This window comes from Harpegnathos saltator, unplaced genomic scaffold, assembly GCF_003227715.2.
Source record: "Harpegnathos saltator strain DR-91 unplaced genomic scaffold, Hsal_v8.6 scaffold56, whole genome shotgun sequence".
Classification (NCBI taxonomy): domain Eukaryota; kingdom Metazoa; phylum Arthropoda; class Insecta; order Hymenoptera; family Formicidae; genus Harpegnathos; species Harpegnathos saltator.
This window is the reverse complement of record NW_020230382.1, coordinates 396450-413896: the sequence shown is the minus strand read 5'-3', so window position 1 is coordinate 413896 and position 17447 is coordinate 396450. Positions and strand designations below refer to the sequence as shown.

Here is a 17447-nt window from a genome sequence, read left to right as displayed (position 1 = left end):
ACATGGAAATATATCGAGTAAAGCCTTATCTACAATGTGCTCTTTGTTTTCTGTTTCTTTCCTCTTTGTCTCTTTCTTGATTTAAACCTTGTCTCAAGACAGACAAAGATAAAGGATATATAGCAAACAGGAAGCAGGAGCATATTGTAGATCAGGCTTTAAAGGTCATTCTACAATACGTGTCGTATGTTGCAAGACGTAAGAACCGACCAATTATAGCCAATTATTTTTGTAATAATCGACTGTGATTCGCCGATTCTTACGTATTACAACTTACGACACGTATTGTAGAATGTGACCTCAAGAGGTGGAATTACACGTGCACGCTCCGAGATGCAACAATGGAAACGACAAGTCAGATCATTGAACGAGCTGCAAGAAGCGCAGCCAAACAAAACCTCGCATTCCGCCGGTGTACGATGAATCTCGATTTGTCACCCTCGCGTATTTAACTCGGCAAGTTATTCGCTAAGATCCTCCCATATACGCTCGTAATTCGCAGTTTGAACTCTGAAAGGTGAACGTTGAAAGTCGCCTTTTTCCGTTCGAAATCTCTCTTAAACCTCCCTATTGGAACGAGTCGGGCGACTCTTTAAATATTTGTAACGCGAAACCCCCGGAAACCACCAACTCCGATCCACAGTGCGGACGGGGAGAGAGAAAATCGAGTTAGCGACAAGCCCGACCACGAACGTCGGAGCTCGAGTGAGATTTAAATACCGACCAGAACCGACGGGAGAGAAAGAGAAAGAAAGGGCAGGAGAGAGAGAGAGAGAGAGAGAGAGAGAGAGAGAGATAGATAGAGAGAGAGAGAGAGAGAGAGAGAGAGAGAGAGAGAGAGACAGAGAGAGACAGAGAGAGACAGAGAGAGAGAGAGAGAGAGAGAGAGAGAGAGAGAGAGAGAGAGAGAGAGAGACAGAGAGAGAGAGAGAGAGAGAGAGAGAGAGACATAGAGACAGAGACAGAGAGAAAGAGAGAGAGAGAGAGAGAGAGAGAGAGAGAGAGAGAGAGAGAGAGAGAGAGAGAGAGAGAGAGAGAGAGAGAGAGAGAAACTCATCGTACACCGGCCGAAACTTCGGTCGCGCACCGGGAGATAAAGACGCGCGACAAGAGCGATACTTAGAGGTACGTATAAAATTGCACTCACGTAAATTAGTCCGGAGTAGTAGCGGTCCTTGAGGTTATGCAGCACGGACGCCTCGTTGAGGCAGGTGAGCTCCGCCATGTCCTCGACCTTGTCGAATTTGGGCGGATTCATCTTCTGTATGTCGTCCTTCGCGACGAGTACGCGCTTGCCGGTCTCTGCGATCTCCACCTCGACCTCGTCGCCGCGCTCGCCCTTGATGCCGGCGGCGACGAAGCCCTGGCTCTCGTGCGGCACCCACACCAGCTTCTTCTGCGTCCATTCCGCCTGGGTAGCCGGGTCGTTGAAGCTGTTCCTGTCGACCGACAAGAAACGCAGCTCCGGATCGGACCGGTCTACCCTCGAGTCCACGTCCGCCATCTTTGTTTTAGCGAGCGCGCACACACGACGCGGCGAAGCTGTTGCTGCTGTTGCCTTTATCCGCTTTTAACCCGCGACTGCCTCTCTCTCTCTCTCTCTCTCTTGCTCTCTTTCTCTCTCTCCTTCGCTCCGTCGAGCCGAGCGTTCCTGATCCCACTCCTTCCTCGTTATCTCGCGCACAATGTTCCCGTTCCGCCAGCTCGCACGACGTTAACCCGCGTACGTTACCGTGCTCGTGTACGCGACACGATCGACTCGATCGCAGCCGAGTCTGACCGAGTCCGACTGACGACGACACGACGAGGACGGCAGCTGCCGCTACTAGCTGTCGCCACGATGCGCGACCAACGAGTGTGTGACCGCGGTGGAGGCGACGACACCACCACCACCACTCTTCTTCTTCTTCTTCTTCTTCTTCTTCTTCTTCTTCTACTACTACTACTACCGGTGCTGCTACACTACTCCTCTTTTACCACCACTACACCACCACCGTTACTACGGCTGCGATGACGGCCGGACTCGCCCTTCTCGCGAGATAGCGCGTTTGATCCAATACCTGCTCGCGACTCACTTTCGGAGATGACGTTGCGCCGGCGATCGTGCATGTGAAAGATTCGCGGACGCGAGATCGAGCAGTTTAGCACGGGCTTTCGTGATCTCCCTTTGCTCGATTTCTCGGCTCCTCACGTCCTTGTGTATATTCATGCGAGAATTAGCCGTTCCTCCTGACTCACTCTTGCTTTCCCTCTCGCGTTCGCCCGTTCACCTCGGTTCAACGTGTCTCGGCCGCGCCGACACAACTGTCGACTGCCAGTGTTACCAGCTCACTTTCACATTCTTTTCATGTGAAACCAAGAGCCCACCGCAAGCCCCTGTATGTAAAGCCAGCGGCAGGCACACGGTGTTTGTTTTCGCGCTGGATTGCTTGCTGGATGAAAATACTGCGTTCTGATTGGTACATTTCCGAAGATGGCTGGAAATACACCAATCAAAACGCAGTATTTTCATCCAGCACGCAATCCAGCACGAAAACAAGCACCGTGTGACGCTGGCTTTAAGATTTGTTCATGCAACCACGTACTACGCACATTGTCACTAGCTGCGCTGGTAACTCGCGCTTGGCGAATGAGCTTTCAGCATGAACTAACACTAGAGGTACATTCGAGGAGATACTATGGATCCTACTTATGCTCGTTTTTACCAACTGTGGTTAATTTATCAACCGGCTGGTTATTTCATCGGAACTGATGACCAATCGCGTTTGTCAATTCTAATTAATGACAAATGCGATTAGTCAATCCCATGGGAACAACCAGTTTCAGCCAATCAAGGTTGGTAAAAATGAGCGTTAGCTCTACTTTAAGGTTACTCAGCCTCCTCGAACGTGTCATAGATTACGTTTACACGGCAAGATTAATCCGGATTAGTAACAACCGTAGTTAGTGAATTCTTTGATTCGATTGGTATATTCTTTTAGATCTAAAAATATACTCTAATCGGATTCGAGACTGCACTAACTACGGTAATTACTAAGCCGAAGCAGAAAGAAACCTGAGAGCGGCCATCAGCGAAGGTTCAGAAATTTTTTTGAATTCGACGCGCCCACTGAGAAAATAGACGTCAACTACGTCGACATGCTCCCTGAGAAAATAGACGTCAACTACGTCGATGTCGCTCGGTAACGAGGTTTGTCTGTAATAGTTTGGTTCATATCTGAGCTACTACACAGAATATAGTAAAAGTTATATATATCATCAGGAGGAGCAAACATATGTAAACAAGTCATCGCCTATATCTAAAGGCCTGTACTGTTACACTGCGATATTAATCAACAAGTCAATACGGACCTTTAGATATAGGCGATGATTTGTTTACATATGTTTGCTTACGTTATGTAACAAAAGTAGCAAAAAGTAGCAAAAACTTTTTCTTAAAATATATATCATAAACAGCATATATAACTTAAAAGAGTATGCTCTTTCTTGAAAGTGGAATTACGGGGAATGGTAAATCGGAAATGAGTAGTTATGATTAATATACTTATAATAATGCAATAAAAGAGAATGTAATATATTATAATTTATTTTTATTTCCTCCAATTTTATATATTTTTCATTCTTAATCTTCGCTCATCATATTCGTTAACTAAAGGTCCAAAAAATAATATATAATTGTTTAATATATGAACGATAAAGTAAAGAAAATGAAAAAAAGTGTTAATGTATTTTATAATTTCATCCTATTAAGACTGATACAAAAACAATACAATCAACATAACATTTCTCTTATAACTATTTTCAAACATTCTAAGTACAATAATAACTTTATTTTAGATCAATGCGGATATTGACTTTTGGTCACATTTAGTAATATTCTGGCCCACTGTGCTACGGTCGAAAGGGAAACGCATACAAACGAAAGCCGCGTATGCACATGTGCCACATACAGGATGTTATAAAAGTCCGGGAAGAGCAGAATAACTCGAAAAATATGAGTCCTAGAAAAATTGTGAAGTACTGGGTTTTTATGATTTTTTCCTGGCTATCTGACGGTGACCTTGGATTTGACCTTGACAATGACCTTGAAGGTCATTTCAAGGTTAGGTCAATTTTTTTAAATGGGACTCCATACTTTTGACCCCAGAAATGAAAAGAGCGGAAAATTTTACGTTCGGATACTTGAACACTGCAAAATTTGACCTCTGAAAGTCACATAAAGGTCTAAGCTTGTTTTAAGCTGAAAGCGCGAATATCTTCGAAAATGCACCTGCTAGGGAGCAATGTTACGCATAAGAATAAGAATGTAGAGGTCAACGAGGGACATTCAGCCGTGAGGGACATTCATCCTTGCCCTTATTCTCAAGGTCATGAGTTAAGATTATTATTAAGATCAAACCAGACTTTTTAGGACTGAAAATCCATACTTTTGATCTAAAAATGTCAAGATTGAAAAATTTTACGTTGGGATATGACGTTTTCAACCTTGACCTTGTTCTTAAGGTTATGTGTCAGTCATATCAAGGTCAATTAATTTTTTTAGGCTGGAAACACATACTTTTACCCCCCCCCCATAATGTGAAGAGTGAGATTTTACGTTACGTACGAGGTCACACTCCGATTGTTGGTAATTCCTCAATATCGGGCGCCATTTTGGATCGGTCATCTTGAATTTGTAAAATCCAACGTCGGATTCGATCTCAGAAACGACTTCAAAAACTCCTTAAACGAGATCCAATTTTTGTTATTCTTAAATATCGGCCGCTATCTTGAATCGGCCATCTTGAATTTGCAAAATCCGACGTCGGATTCGGTTCCCTCGTTGACCTCTACATTCTTATTCTTATGCGTAACATTGCTCCCTAGCAGGTGCATTTTCAAAGATATTCGTGATTTTCAGCCTAAAACAAGCTTAGACCTTTATGTGACCTTCAGAAGTCAAATTTGGCAGTGTTCAAGCTCATATCCGAACGTAAAATTTTCCGTTCTTTTCATTTCTGGGGTTAAAAGTATGGAGTCCTATTTAAAAAAATTGACCTGACCTTGAAATGACCTTCAAGGTCGTTGTCAAGTTCAAATCCAAGGTCACCGTCAGATAGCCAGGAAAAAATCATAAAAACCCAGTACTTCGCACTTTTTCTAGGACTCATATTTTTCGAGTTATTCTGCTCTTCCCGGACTTTTATAACACTCTGTATATGCGGCTTTCGTTGCGCGTTTCCCCTTCCACCATGAGTCGCGAAGCCGTTAGGCTAGGTTGAAATCTACTTTCACTGATCATGAGTAAGCTGTTTCGCTCAGAGTGCAACAAGGCGAGCATAAACGGGCTATCTCAATCTCGCTCAGTGCGCCAAGCGTGTGAGAAAACAGAGAAAATCGAGTAGTGGGGGTAAGCCTCGACCGTGTGCCTAAGAATTTCCAGCATTACTTGTGTCTGTGTCGCGTGTCTGCTCACTAGTGGTGAGACGAAGGACCAGAGCACAGACTTCTGCATAACGTACAATACACAACGCATAAGAGAATCAACAAATCAGAGTTCTTCATTTCTGTCCTGAGGAGGGAAATGAAGAACTCTGATTGGTTGATTCTCTTATGCGTTGTATTATGCGTTATGCAGAAGTCTGTGCTCTGGCTCAAAGTCAAAGCGATTCAATTGTTATCCTTCTCTTACTCATATATATATATATGCTATATATATGCTATATATATGCTATATATATATATATATGTGCAAGATATATATATATATATATGAAAATGATATATATATATATATCATTTTCACTATAGTTTGTTTTAGTAGCTCGGACATTAACCAGACTCAAATCACAGACATAAACCACGTATCGTTACCGAGACATCGAATTAGTTGACGTCTATTTTCTCAGAGAACGTATCAGGACAGACATATGCTTTCGCCCGGTGGCCGCTCTCAGGTTTCTCTTTGACTGAAGTTAGAAGCCGTGTAAACGTAGTCATAGATGTGAATCTCTTGATGTTGATTAAAAAGTCAGTGTATACTTTTTAAATCGATTGAATCTGAATAGCTGTGGGCAGTCCCTATATTCTTTTTTTTATTAGTATTACATAAATATATATACGTATATAAATTTATTTATCCTTTTTTCATAAAATTTAAAAGCTTGTCATTCGACGACGAAAAATTTATGTTAACCCGTTTCGGACCAGAATGACCTAAATTTTGTCTTTTTTTCATTGCAATTATTTTTACTCAAGTCGTGGATGGATCTTCTCCAGACAAAGATATCTTATAGTTTTGAGGCATGCTCTTTCAGAATCTGAAGTCCGTTTGTCGCTATCATGTATCATTTTTACAATATGGCGGCATTAATGCCAAAAAATTAAAAATAAATCAAAAATTATTTTCTTTTATGTCATTTTTCGATATGATCTCATTATGGGATCGTGCTGATGGTCTGGATCTGGTGGCATAATGACTTTAGCTAAAATATGGTGCTATTCCGATTGAGAAATTCAATATGGCGGATTCAATATGGCAACGTTTTCAAGGAATTTTTAAATTTTGTCGTATTTTTCAGATTATTTATCGCTTACTCGTATTTTTACGCTCTAGCAAGGCATTGAACAATTGTATTCTGAACATACATCGTTACATACTAAGAAAAAGTCAAACGAAGATAAAAAATGGCGGCATTTTTCACGTTTAATTGTTAATTGTAAAATTTCACATTTTTTCTTCGTTTTTCCATATATTCAATTATGTATGTGGAATTTTTTACGAATTCAAATGTCTCTATCGCAGCTATTGATACAAAAAATAAAACATCATGAAACCAAAATGTAACATAGCCTACAAATGCCATAATCAATTAATTTTTGTAAAATTCTTGGAAATGCGATTATATAGTACGATATAGTTTGATTCTCTTTTTTTTCATACTTTTGCGTGCAAGTGAAGGTACAATGAAAATATAACATAATTTCATTTCATCCAGTTTGCGACACACTGTTCTATTAAGTTTAGCGGCTTTTCCCTTTGGCATGTTACAATTATTTTTTACAACTTACACTCTTTAGATTTAGTAAAAATCAAAAAAAGAAAAGTTTTATAGAACAGGAAGTGTAGTAATAAAAAATATTTTCACTTATCTTGAGCATAAAAGTTAAACTTCTCAATCGGTATAGTACCATATTTTAGCTAAAGTCATTATGCCACCAGATCCAGACCATCAGCACGATTCCATAATGAGATCATATCGAAAAATGACATAAAAGAAAATAATTTTTGATTTATTTTTAATTTTTTGGCATTAATGCCACCATATTGTAAAAATGACACATGATAGCGACAAACGGACTTCAGATTCTGAAAGAGCATGCCCCAAAACTACAAGATATCTTTGTCTGGAGAAGATCCATCCACGGCATGAGTAAAAATAATTGCAATGAAAAAAAAGACAAAATTTAGGTCATTCTGGTCCGAAACGGGTTAAACCAAATCTATATTAAATGTATCTATGTTAAATCAAATTAAAACAGAATAAATAGAAAATGACTAATCTTCTGAAAATGAATTTATAAACATACATACATATGCAGATATATATGTATAATATATTTAAATATTATATGATTATTTCAATGCAAAGTTCTTTAAATTTTAGTTAAGTAGAAACTAAATTCTCAAAGTCCACATGCAATATATATTCTTTATATTTTATGACTTTTTTCTTTTTTATGACTTCATTACTTTTTTACTTTGTTATGTGTCAGATAATTTTTCCTTATCTACGTCAAATTTCTCAAGAGGCATATACGTCCGTTGTAGCCGTAATCCCAGACAGCACATGCGGATGTCCATTTTTTTTACAAAAGACGTCCATAGGACGTACGTTTGTCACAACTTCGGACATCGGACGTCCTACCCCAGCAAACACAATATTACATGTAACGGGCATGTTAATTGTAATTTCCTACTCAACAATATAACTGTTATATAACACGAAAATAAGATGTTATATAACATATGTGTTATATAACAGTTATATTGTTGAGTAGGAAATTACAACTAATATGCACGTTACATGTAATATTGTGTTTGCTGGGACAAGTCCGATGTCCAATAAGGACATCCTTGTTACGTCCAATTTATGTCCACGAACGTAAATCGGACATACGGACATAAAATTACGGCTACAACGAACGTTTATATGCCTCTTGAGCAATTTGACGCAGATAAGGAAAAATTATCTGACACATAACAAAGTAAAAAATAATGAAGTCATAAAATATAAAGAATATATATTGTATGTGGACTTTGAGAATTTAGTTTCTACTTAACTAAAATTTAAAGAACTTTGCATTAAAATACCCATACAGCACTGCAATATTGCAGCAATATTGGAGCAATATTATAATATCGTAGCAATATTACAAAATCACAAGATTATTATATAATATTCCAGCAATATTATCACAATATTACAGAGTGATATATCAGATTACAATATCACTGGAATATTACTGCAATGTTACAATGTGACTATCGTATGGCAACATAATGACAATATTACAACAATATTGCGCGATGATAAATCTCATTGCAATATCACAGGAATATTGCCGCTATATTCCAGCATGACAGACCGCCACGTAATATTTCTGATTATCGCCGCAATACTGCAGTGTGAAACAATTTATATACAGGGTGTCCCATTTTAATATCACATCACAAATATCTCAGAAACACTGCGTTAAATCAAAAAATGTTTCAGACAAAAGTTGTTTGGCTTGAAGGAGGACAAGAAAGCGATAGCATTTTGTTTATAAATGGCGCCACTTTTGAGATATTCACTGACAATCAATTTTCATAAATGGAAATCCGAATTTTTTATTATATTTTCTTTTTCTATCAATTAATTTGAACAATTTTTGTCTGAAACGTTTTTTTATTTGGTTGATATTTTTTTAGATATTTAAGGAAAACTTGGTAACTTTTTCAACATTTAACTTACGATATCTCGCTAACTATTCGTCGAAAGAAAAAATAGTATTAGACTTTTTTACTTTACTTACTATCAAGAATATATTATAATAGTGCCCTAACTTTTGTTAACTTATCGACCTTTGGAAATTTCAAAATTATTAAATTAACAAAAGTTAGGGCACTATTAATATATTCTTGATATTAAATAAAGTAAAAAAGTCTAATACTATTTTTTTTTTCGACGAATAGTTAGCGAGATATCGTAAAATAAATGTTGGAAAAGTTACCAAGTTTTCCTTAAATATCTCAAAAAATATTAAGCAAATATTGGGTTGGCAACTAAGTGATTGCGGATTTTAAATAAGAATGAAAATTCAAAATTTTTAATTTGCTTTTTTAAATTTTTTTCAATGCATGTATGCGATACATTGAGCTCTGCAATATCACGTGTTGTGCTATGACGATCTGGATCGATAATGGCCTTGATATGGGTCTCATCGACTTCAACTGGACGGCCAGATCGTTGAGCATTTTTCAATGAAAAATCATCAGAACGAAATCTGGTAAACCAATTTTGACACTGCCTTTCTTTCAAGGCTTCATTCCCATATACGGCACATAACTTCTTGTGTGCTTGCGATGCGTTCTTGCCTTTTCGGAAATAATACAATAAAATATGTCTGAAGTGCACGTCTTGCTCTTCCATTTTTAAATTGGGATAAAAACAAAACTAAAGAACTGATCGATATAATTTTTGTACTAAATGAAAGATAGAAGTCCAAACAATAAGAAAAAAATATAGGTTAGGTACTTTGAACACGTTAACGAAACAAAAGAAAGTGTAAAATCCATCTGTCGACAAAATCCGCAATCACTTAGTTGCCAACTCAATAAAAAATGTTTCAGACAAAAGTTGTTGAAATTAATTGGTAGAAAAAGAAGATATAATAAAAAGTTGGGATTTTCATTTATAAAAATTGATGGTCAGTGAATATCTTGAAAGTGGCACCATCTATTAACAAATGCTATCGCTGTCTTATGTCCCCCTTCAAGTCAACAACAACTTTTGTCTGAAACATTTTTTTATTTAACGCAGTGTTTCTAAAGCGTGGTCTACAATGGCCGTAAGCAATAAGAAGAAAGCGTGAACAGTAAGAAATGGACCAACCACAGTTGATTATTTTTGTCATAATCGACTGTGATTGTCGGTTTATTTCTTACCGCTTACGCTTACTTCTTACTGCTTACTGCCATTGTAGACCACCCTTGAGATATTTTTGCGAGATTTCTGCCTAGGACATTAAATATTTATGCAATATTTTAGTAATATTCCTGCAACATTTCTGTAATATTCCTGCAATATTGCGGTGCTATGTGAGTAATCATATAATATTTAAATATATTATACATATATATCTGCATATGTATGTTTATGAATTTATTTTCAGAAGATTAGTCATTTTCTATTTATTCTGTTTTAATTTGATTTAACATAGATACATTTAATATAGATTTGATTTGACATAAATTGAACGTGAAACGTCATTCATTGAATGTCCGGTGCTGTCTGGGTTATTTGAAACGACCTACCTAACGACTTATCAGTCGCAGCGGCAACATGTCCACGTACGGCGGTATCAACGAAGGCATTCATGATTACGCAAAGAAGACAAATGTAAGTAGAAAAAATGAAGAATTTTTTTCATTTACATATATGTCCAATCATTATCAGTTGTAGCGAATGTAAATAAATAATGATGTAAGCTTTTACAATCGCATGATATCATCTTGATGTTCTTGAGATTACACGCATGATTATTTCTGTAACAGACTTTAATTTTCAATATTTATACGAGACTATGACGTGTGTATAATTGTTTGTTTTATATTATTTTGTATATACATGTGTGTATAAAATTGTTAGTAACAAATCAACAAGAAATGTGGTTCCACTCAAAAGTCTAACTTGACGTTTTATCACGTTGCTTGAAACAAGTTAAATGTATGATTGCTAGGCCATTATAGTTGATCTACGAAGCGACACGATCACAAAACCAACCAAAGCAATGAGACAAGCCATGTTTGAAGCAGAAGTAGGTGACGATGTCTATGAAGAAGATCCTACAGTGAAAAGTAAAGTCATGACAAAATATTTTTAACATACTAATTATAAACTGTTACGTCGAAAACGAGTATACTCCACACGACAAATTAATATTACAATTCTAATTTCTCTTAATTGTACGTGTGTGTGTGTGTGTGTGTGTGTGTGTGTGTGTAAAGTATTTAAACAAAAGAATTTTTCATCAAAGCTCAATCTCTTTATGATTTTCCAGAATTGCAAAACAAGGCCGCGGAATTACTCGGGAAAGAAGATGCGCTCTTTGTCAGTAGCGGTACGATGGGAAATCTGATAGCTAGTAAATGCTTCAATCCAATTGTTACACGTCTTTACTTCTTTTAAATAAAAAAAGCTTTCAAATTTAGAAAATGTAAATTACTTGACATTTCATCTATCTCGAGCATAAAGTATTTGCTTATCTCTATCACTTTTTTCAGTTATGAATCACTGTGACGTACGCGGTAGCGAGATCTACTGCGGCGATAAGTCGCATGTATTTCAACACGAGCAAGGAGGTGCCGCACAAATAGCCGGTGCGAGTCTCTATGTCCTGCCGAACCATGATGACGGCACGTTCGACCTGAAGAAATTAAAGAGCGTGATTCGCAGCGACAAATTGCACGAACCGATTTCGAAACTGGTGGTCGTAGAGAACACGATTAATGGGATAATAGTACCTCAATTGTGGATCGAGGAGTTGGCTGTGATGGCGAGGAAGCACAATCTTAGGATGCATTTGGATGGGGCGCGATTATGGAACGCTTCCATTGCTTCGAAGATCTCGGCGAAGGATCTAGCGGCTCCGTTCGACTCGGTTACCTTTTGTCTGAGCAAGGGATTAGGCGCACCGATCGGCTCCGTGCTTTGCGGAAGCAAGAGCTTCATCGCCGACGCGAAAAGGAAGCGGAAGGTTTTGGGCGGCGGGATGCGACAGATCGGTATAATCGCTGCGGCTGGGCTCGTCGCCCTGGAAGAAACGGTGCCGCAATTAGAAGAGGATCATCGGAGAGCACTGACGATTGCATTGGCAATCAATAAGATGAATTCCAAGATATTCACCGTAGACACGAAGGCCGTAAAAACCAACATAATATTCATAAACATGAACTCCGAGCATATCTCCGCGGTACAGTTCATGAAAAGGCTCCAACAAGTGGAACAAGCCGATAAGGATGACAGGATTATAATCCTCTGCCTCGCTTTGACCGAAACATTGGTCAGAATCGTTCTTCATTACGACATTGACGACTCGTTGATGAATGCTGCTATATGCAAACTAAAATATGTCATCGAGGAGTTGACTGCTGTTGTCGAAGCACAAACTTCTTCCGGTTTGGAGTCTGCTAAAAATTAACTGATAAAAAGGTAATAACAGTAATGTTTCGTGTTAAATATATAATAGTGGAAAGTATGTGACAAAAATAAAACTTTTCAACATACTAATCGTTCTTATCAAGAAATAATAAAGTATTGCAGAATCAAGTATCATATCCAAACTTTTTCATTTATTTCCCCCGCCAATAATTCTTATGGGCCTTTTACAATAATTCGTGTAAAAGCGTCGGTTGATTGAACGCGATTACCGACTAGTAACGAAAGTACAATTACTGTTGTCGCTATTAACTCTGAAACGCGTCGTTAACAGGTTCATCATCGTCCTCGTCCTCCTCGCCTTCGCTTTCGAACGTATTATCAGGAATATCGTACAACCGGATCATAGGCTTGTTCGGGTCCTTCATAATCAAGTACTTGCCGTCCTTCTGCTTCATGCAGATGTCGATGATACATCTGAGAATTCCCCATGCGTTGTCCATGTTCAGATTGATCTGCGTGGCGAATTCGTTCGGTTTGTACTGCTGAGTCCCGAGGATCACATGTTTGCTGGAGTCGCGTACTATAGCGCGCGATACGTAACCGAACTTGAGCTGATCCGAACCGGCCAATAACGCCTGCACGGTCCATTTGGCGAGCTTGCACGCGTTGTTGCGCAACTCGTTAGCCAGGACCGCACCCCGCTGCGTGTCCAACTTCTGACGCCATTCGACTCCGTTGGCCAGCTTCGAGTCCCACTCATTCAACGCCTTGATCGTCAAGAACTGGTTCTCGTTATTAGGGCCCTGCATCACGGCGTCGTGTTCGCAACGTGCGACGAGCACTATGCCGTTGTTCAGATCCCACTTGCGATAACGGTACGCTACGCTCGCCACGTCGCTCTCCTCCTCCTCAGAGATGAACGGGTTGCCCTCCTCGAACTTGTAACGCGGCTCATTCGACTTCAGCACCTGTTGCGAGAAGTTGTGATTGATGAAAGTCGCTTCAAGGGCTAAGTTACGCGGCGAGTTTAACGAGTTGCTATCGTCCTGCGGCGGCTCCACACTGGTTTCGTTCACGGTCAGCAAATCGAACTCGGTGTTGTCGCGCTTGTCAAAGAACAGCTTGTCGCCAATCTTCTCGATGACGATGTCCCATGAATAATTACTGCGTGTACAACACATAATTGTAGCTAATATTGCATCAGTGGCGTAAACGTTGCCCTCGGTCTTGGATAGCTTGCGGACAATAGGATCGTCGGTGGTGGTCACTGTATGGAAGATCCGGTCGATCCGTTGAAGCGGCTTCTCGCTCTTCACATTCACGCGATCATATGTTTTGTCATAATACTCGAGCGAGCCGCAGCATAATATATCCTCGCCATCCTTTACGCCAGGCAATGAGAGCTTTGCCAAACGTGGGAAGTCCATCTCTTCGATGGTCATCCAGTCTGGCCGGACCGTCACGGAAGCGTCTCGTATCTTGATGGGTGGCTGATTTTTGTGATTGCGCAGACCCTGCTGCCGACCCCAACGTTTCGTCTGCCCCTTGCGTTCGCGTTCACGCAGCTTCAGCTTTCCCAATTGCTGCATCTGACTCAACGCACCGCGTTGGCCACCACGACCGCGCAAATTGCGTTGGTTGTGACGGAAACGGCCCCGCTGGTATGGTGGCTTCTGCACACGGGTAGTGTCCACCAAGTGGAAACTTGTTTCATCTTCATCGTGATAATACGCATATTGGCTGCCACAACCAAATTGCGATGTATATTTGTCTGAAAAAATATTTTTAATATTTAGCATCGTCATGCATAATTTTCTATATATGCAAAAAAATTCTTTTATCTCCTTATATGTAATTCATGCTGAATTTTTTATCTAATAAATTATTTTTATCATACTGATGTATATCATATAATTTATCATGAAACTAACATATAATTTGATCATGAAACTCCATTAAAAATATATTCCATCATATGATATCCATAGATGACATCTGGAATATTTAATAAGATATATAAAATAAATTTAAAAACTATTAATATAGACTAATATTACAAACATTATTGATGACATTATTGATATTAAAACTATTGATATAAAAAATAAAATAATATTAAAACTACTATTAATATAAAAAGATAAAATTATCATTATTGATTTTTACATATGAAGTAACCAGGGCTTTAACCAGTTGAAACTTTATTATACTAGCTTAAAATTTGCTTGTTTCTACATATGGCTATCATTCAGATTATCATTTCTATTTTTTAAATTGTTAAAAGCTAAAGACATACTAATAACTTCTTTGGCTTAAGTTAACATATTACATCTACAACCATAAAAGTTTTTTTCCTGACTCATTTATGGCAATTTATAAGTAATAGTTCTTAATGGCTGCGTTCAGCAGAACAAAGTGATCAATGAGCGCTTAGTGATTCTCGCTCCTGATCGGTAAATACTTCTAGGTCTATGAAGAATCTAAAAGAATACTCCAATCACAGACAATAATCATTAAGCGCTTACTGATCATTTTGTTCTGAACGCAGCCTGTGTCTATCTTAAAAAATTATATCATTACTTATCCTTTCATGATTTTATGTAAGTCAAAATTTGGTACAGTATAAAACATTAAAAACACATATCAATCCACCAATCCTTCTTATAAAAATTTAAATTCGACTGTACAAACGATCTGTCAATCGATCGAACATATGCAACATGAGAATGCCAACGAGGCTCCCAATCGATTTTCAGAGTTCAAAGCAGAGGTTATGCATATACAAACGATTAAAATAAGGAGACATGTACTTGGGAACTTTTTGTCCGGGAAGGCCGGTGTAGTCCAATCGGAGATCTACGAGAAACAAACAAGAATATATTATTGAGCACATTTGTAACAATATAAAATAAAAACGGTAAGTCTCGTATGCTTACCTTGCCTAATCTATCGCCTTTCGAAAATGGCTGATATGGAATGTCCTTAAACTGATCTGGCAGCTCACACGGACCCCAGCCGTCAGGATTGTGCTGAATCGCCGGTGCGTGGAAGTGCGCTATTTCCTCCTTTGTGTGGACGGGATCGTCCAACACCACTACGTCGTCTGTCATATTGATATTTGATGAAATTTCTCGCGTGGACCTAACTCTTTTCGGGCAGGTGACACTACGGCACGGTATCAAACGACAAACGGGAACCGAACGCCACCGGAAATCTAGCTCGCGACATTTTGCCGTTGCTGTGAATCCACAGTGTCGCCAACTTAGGCCGGTATTCATAGTCGGATCTTATATTATTCAGGGTCATCTTAAGTTCATCTTCAGATGCTGTACAAATATTTTTATTGGCTACGGGATATCTGAACTTAAGATAGCTTTAAATATAAGACTTGATTACCGGCCTTAATGGTCTTTATTAATATCATCGATGGTTATTATCAATTATAATTTTTAATATCTAAATCACAAAATTAGAATTGAAAATTTCTGATTTTTGAAACTTAACTAAAATTTGAGAACTTAAAATTACAAACTAAGATAAAAGCATTCTTGAGACGAGAGTATTCGAAACGCATGCGTGACGAATTCAGGACATTTGAGAACTTTACTGATCGTTCTGCAGATACGTCTTCAGTGATTGGGAAGACACTTGAGGTTATACATAGTGCAAGTGTTAAAAACAAGTTAGTATATTATGTTAAATGTTGTCGATATATGTGTGATATAATATCATCATAACATTATTGTTACAATCAGTTATTTTACAAGGCAGTACGTTTTTAATTTCTATATTTGATTCTAACTCAATCGAAAACCTAACCAGCAAATGTTATTACATTTATTACGTAAGAGAAATTCAATAAGCAATAATTTAATAAGCGATTAATTAACTGTCGCCACTTTTTTTTATAAAACTCAATATCTAACATAGAATAAGATATGATGTAAAAATATGATGTATAATCAAACATCTATTAAGATGAGAATTTGTATGGAACTTATTATATGGTCAGTCATTGAGAGTTACTGTGTGAAACTTAAAACTTCGTTTCCAGAATTATCTGTGATATAATCTCATTCAGGCAATCATGTTGAAATTACGTTTGGCCGTTAATGTACCGAAAGTTGTAAAACGTAGCTTTGGTACTAACATCCCTGCCTTACAAAAAGCAACTGATCCTATACAACAGCTCTTTCTCGACAAAATTCGGGAGTATAAATCGAAAAGCGCGTAAGTATATGCTTCAATAATAATTTATTTTATAATTATTTACATTTACTAAGCATATCTGTCATTTGTATCTGTCAAATCCTGCTTTTAAAATACAATTTTATAGGTATCGCTCTTAATAATTTAATACCTTATATTTCCATCAATTCTTTATTTTTGTTTAAGATTATATCAAAACAGTTTCTCATATGTATTATATTATATACAATAGACCATATATAAGAATATATTTTGTTATAGAATCAAGTTAGATTTATTATTTTAGATATTTAATGATTGTACCTGTTTCTTTTACTTTTTTTTTGCATCCAAAATGAGATTAATTGGAATATAAAATTATAAATTTGATACCATAAGAATTCTGTTTAATTTAAGAGGTGGCAAATTAGTTGATGCTAGTCCAGAAATCCTAAAAGAGCGAGAATCAGAACTAGAGAAACTTCAAATAATATATGGTGGTGATAAGGGAGTAGACATGACGAAATTTCCTCAATTTCAATTTGTAGGTATGGAAATTATGTGTTTATTAGATTATTTCCCCTATTCAAAATTACTATAAGAATTATATAATTGTATATCCTTTTTTGTATAAATTTTATATTAGCATATGTACATATAGTTGATTTTTATATGTTGTATTTTGTGTTTTAGATCCACCTGTGGATGCTGGTGTTGATAAGCAGTAAATGTATCCATATGTATCATAGAACATTCATGTATAAACTGATGATTGAATCATTAAACATTAAGTAATTAATTACAAAAATACATATACCATTAGAAATATAAATGATTCCAATCTCTTTTTATTAT

General features: G+C 37.6%; 4 protein-coding genes across 10 annotated transcripts in view; 2 read left to right on the top strand and 2 right to left on the bottom strand.

The window, feature by feature from the left end:
• zip (myosin heavy chain 10) overlaps positions 1 to 2330 on the bottom strand; it is a 33170-nt gene extending 30840 nt beyond the window's left edge. For all 3 annotated transcript variants that reach the window (XM_019841607.2, XM_011141914.3, XM_025303661.1), the window contains exon 1: positions 1148 to 2330. In XM_019841607.2, the coding sequence (XP_019697166.1) occupies positions 1148 to 1504 (357 nt within the window). In that variant the 5' untranslated portion in view covers positions 1505 to 2330. The remainder of the gene's footprint in view (positions 1 to 1147) is intronic.
• A 2977-nt stretch (positions 2331 to 5307) lies between these two features.
• Positions 5308 to 12689, top strand: LOC105192212 (probable low-specificity L-threonine aldolase 2). 3 transcript variants are annotated; one of them, XM_025303665.1, is made up of 5 exons: positions 5308 to 5389; positions 10480 to 10643; positions 10984 to 11101; positions 11305 to 11364; positions 11528 to 12689. In XM_025303665.1, the coding sequence occupies exons 2-5, from the start codon at positions 10587 to 10589 to the stop codon at positions 12442 to 12444; spliced, it is 1152 nt and encodes a 383-aa protein (XP_025159450.1). In that variant the 5' UTR covers positions 5308 to 5389; positions 10480 to 10586; the 3' UTR covers positions 12445 to 12689. The 3 variants fall into 3 exon arrangements, with proteins under 3 accessions (XP_025159450.1, XP_025159448.1, XP_025159449.1); XM_025303663.1 differs by having other exon boundaries at positions 5310 to 5389; positions 11305 to 11388; XM_025303664.1 differs by having other exon boundaries at positions 5321 to 5389; positions 10574 to 10643; positions 11305 to 11388.
• eIF3d1 (eukaryotic translation initiation factor 3 subunit d1) lies at positions 12569 to 15644 on the bottom strand. The gene is made up of 3 exons (XM_011156187.3): positions 15341 to 15644; positions 15215 to 15260; positions 12569 to 14175 (listed from the first exon to the last, which is right to left on the bottom strand). The coding sequence occupies exons 1-3, from the start codon at positions 15512 to 15514 to the stop codon at positions 12710 to 12712; spliced, it is 1686 nt and encodes a 561-aa protein (XP_011154489.1). The 5' UTR covers positions 15515 to 15644; the 3' UTR covers positions 12569 to 12709.
• Positions 15645 to 15898: 254 nt separating this feature from the next.
• On the top strand, positions 15899 to 17402 carry LOC105192210 (ATP synthase, coupling factor 6). 3 transcript variants are annotated; one of them, XM_011156184.3, is made up of 4 exons: positions 15899 to 16086; positions 16459 to 16634; positions 17010 to 17140; positions 17286 to 17402. In XM_011156184.3, exons 2-4 carry the CDS (start codon positions 16492 to 16494, stop codon positions 17318 to 17320), a joined length of 309 nt encoding a protein of 102 aa, XP_011154486.1. In that variant the 5' UTR covers positions 15899 to 16086; positions 16459 to 16491; the 3' UTR covers positions 17321 to 17402. The 3 variants fall into 3 exon arrangements, with proteins under 3 accessions (XP_011154486.1, XP_011154488.1, XP_011154487.1); XM_011156186.3 differs by having other exon boundaries at positions 16002 to 16086; positions 16486 to 16634; XM_011156185.3 differs by lacking the exon at positions 15899 to 16086 and adding an exon at positions 16118 to 16174.
• The last annotated feature ends 45 nt before the right edge of the window (positions 17403 to 17447 follow it).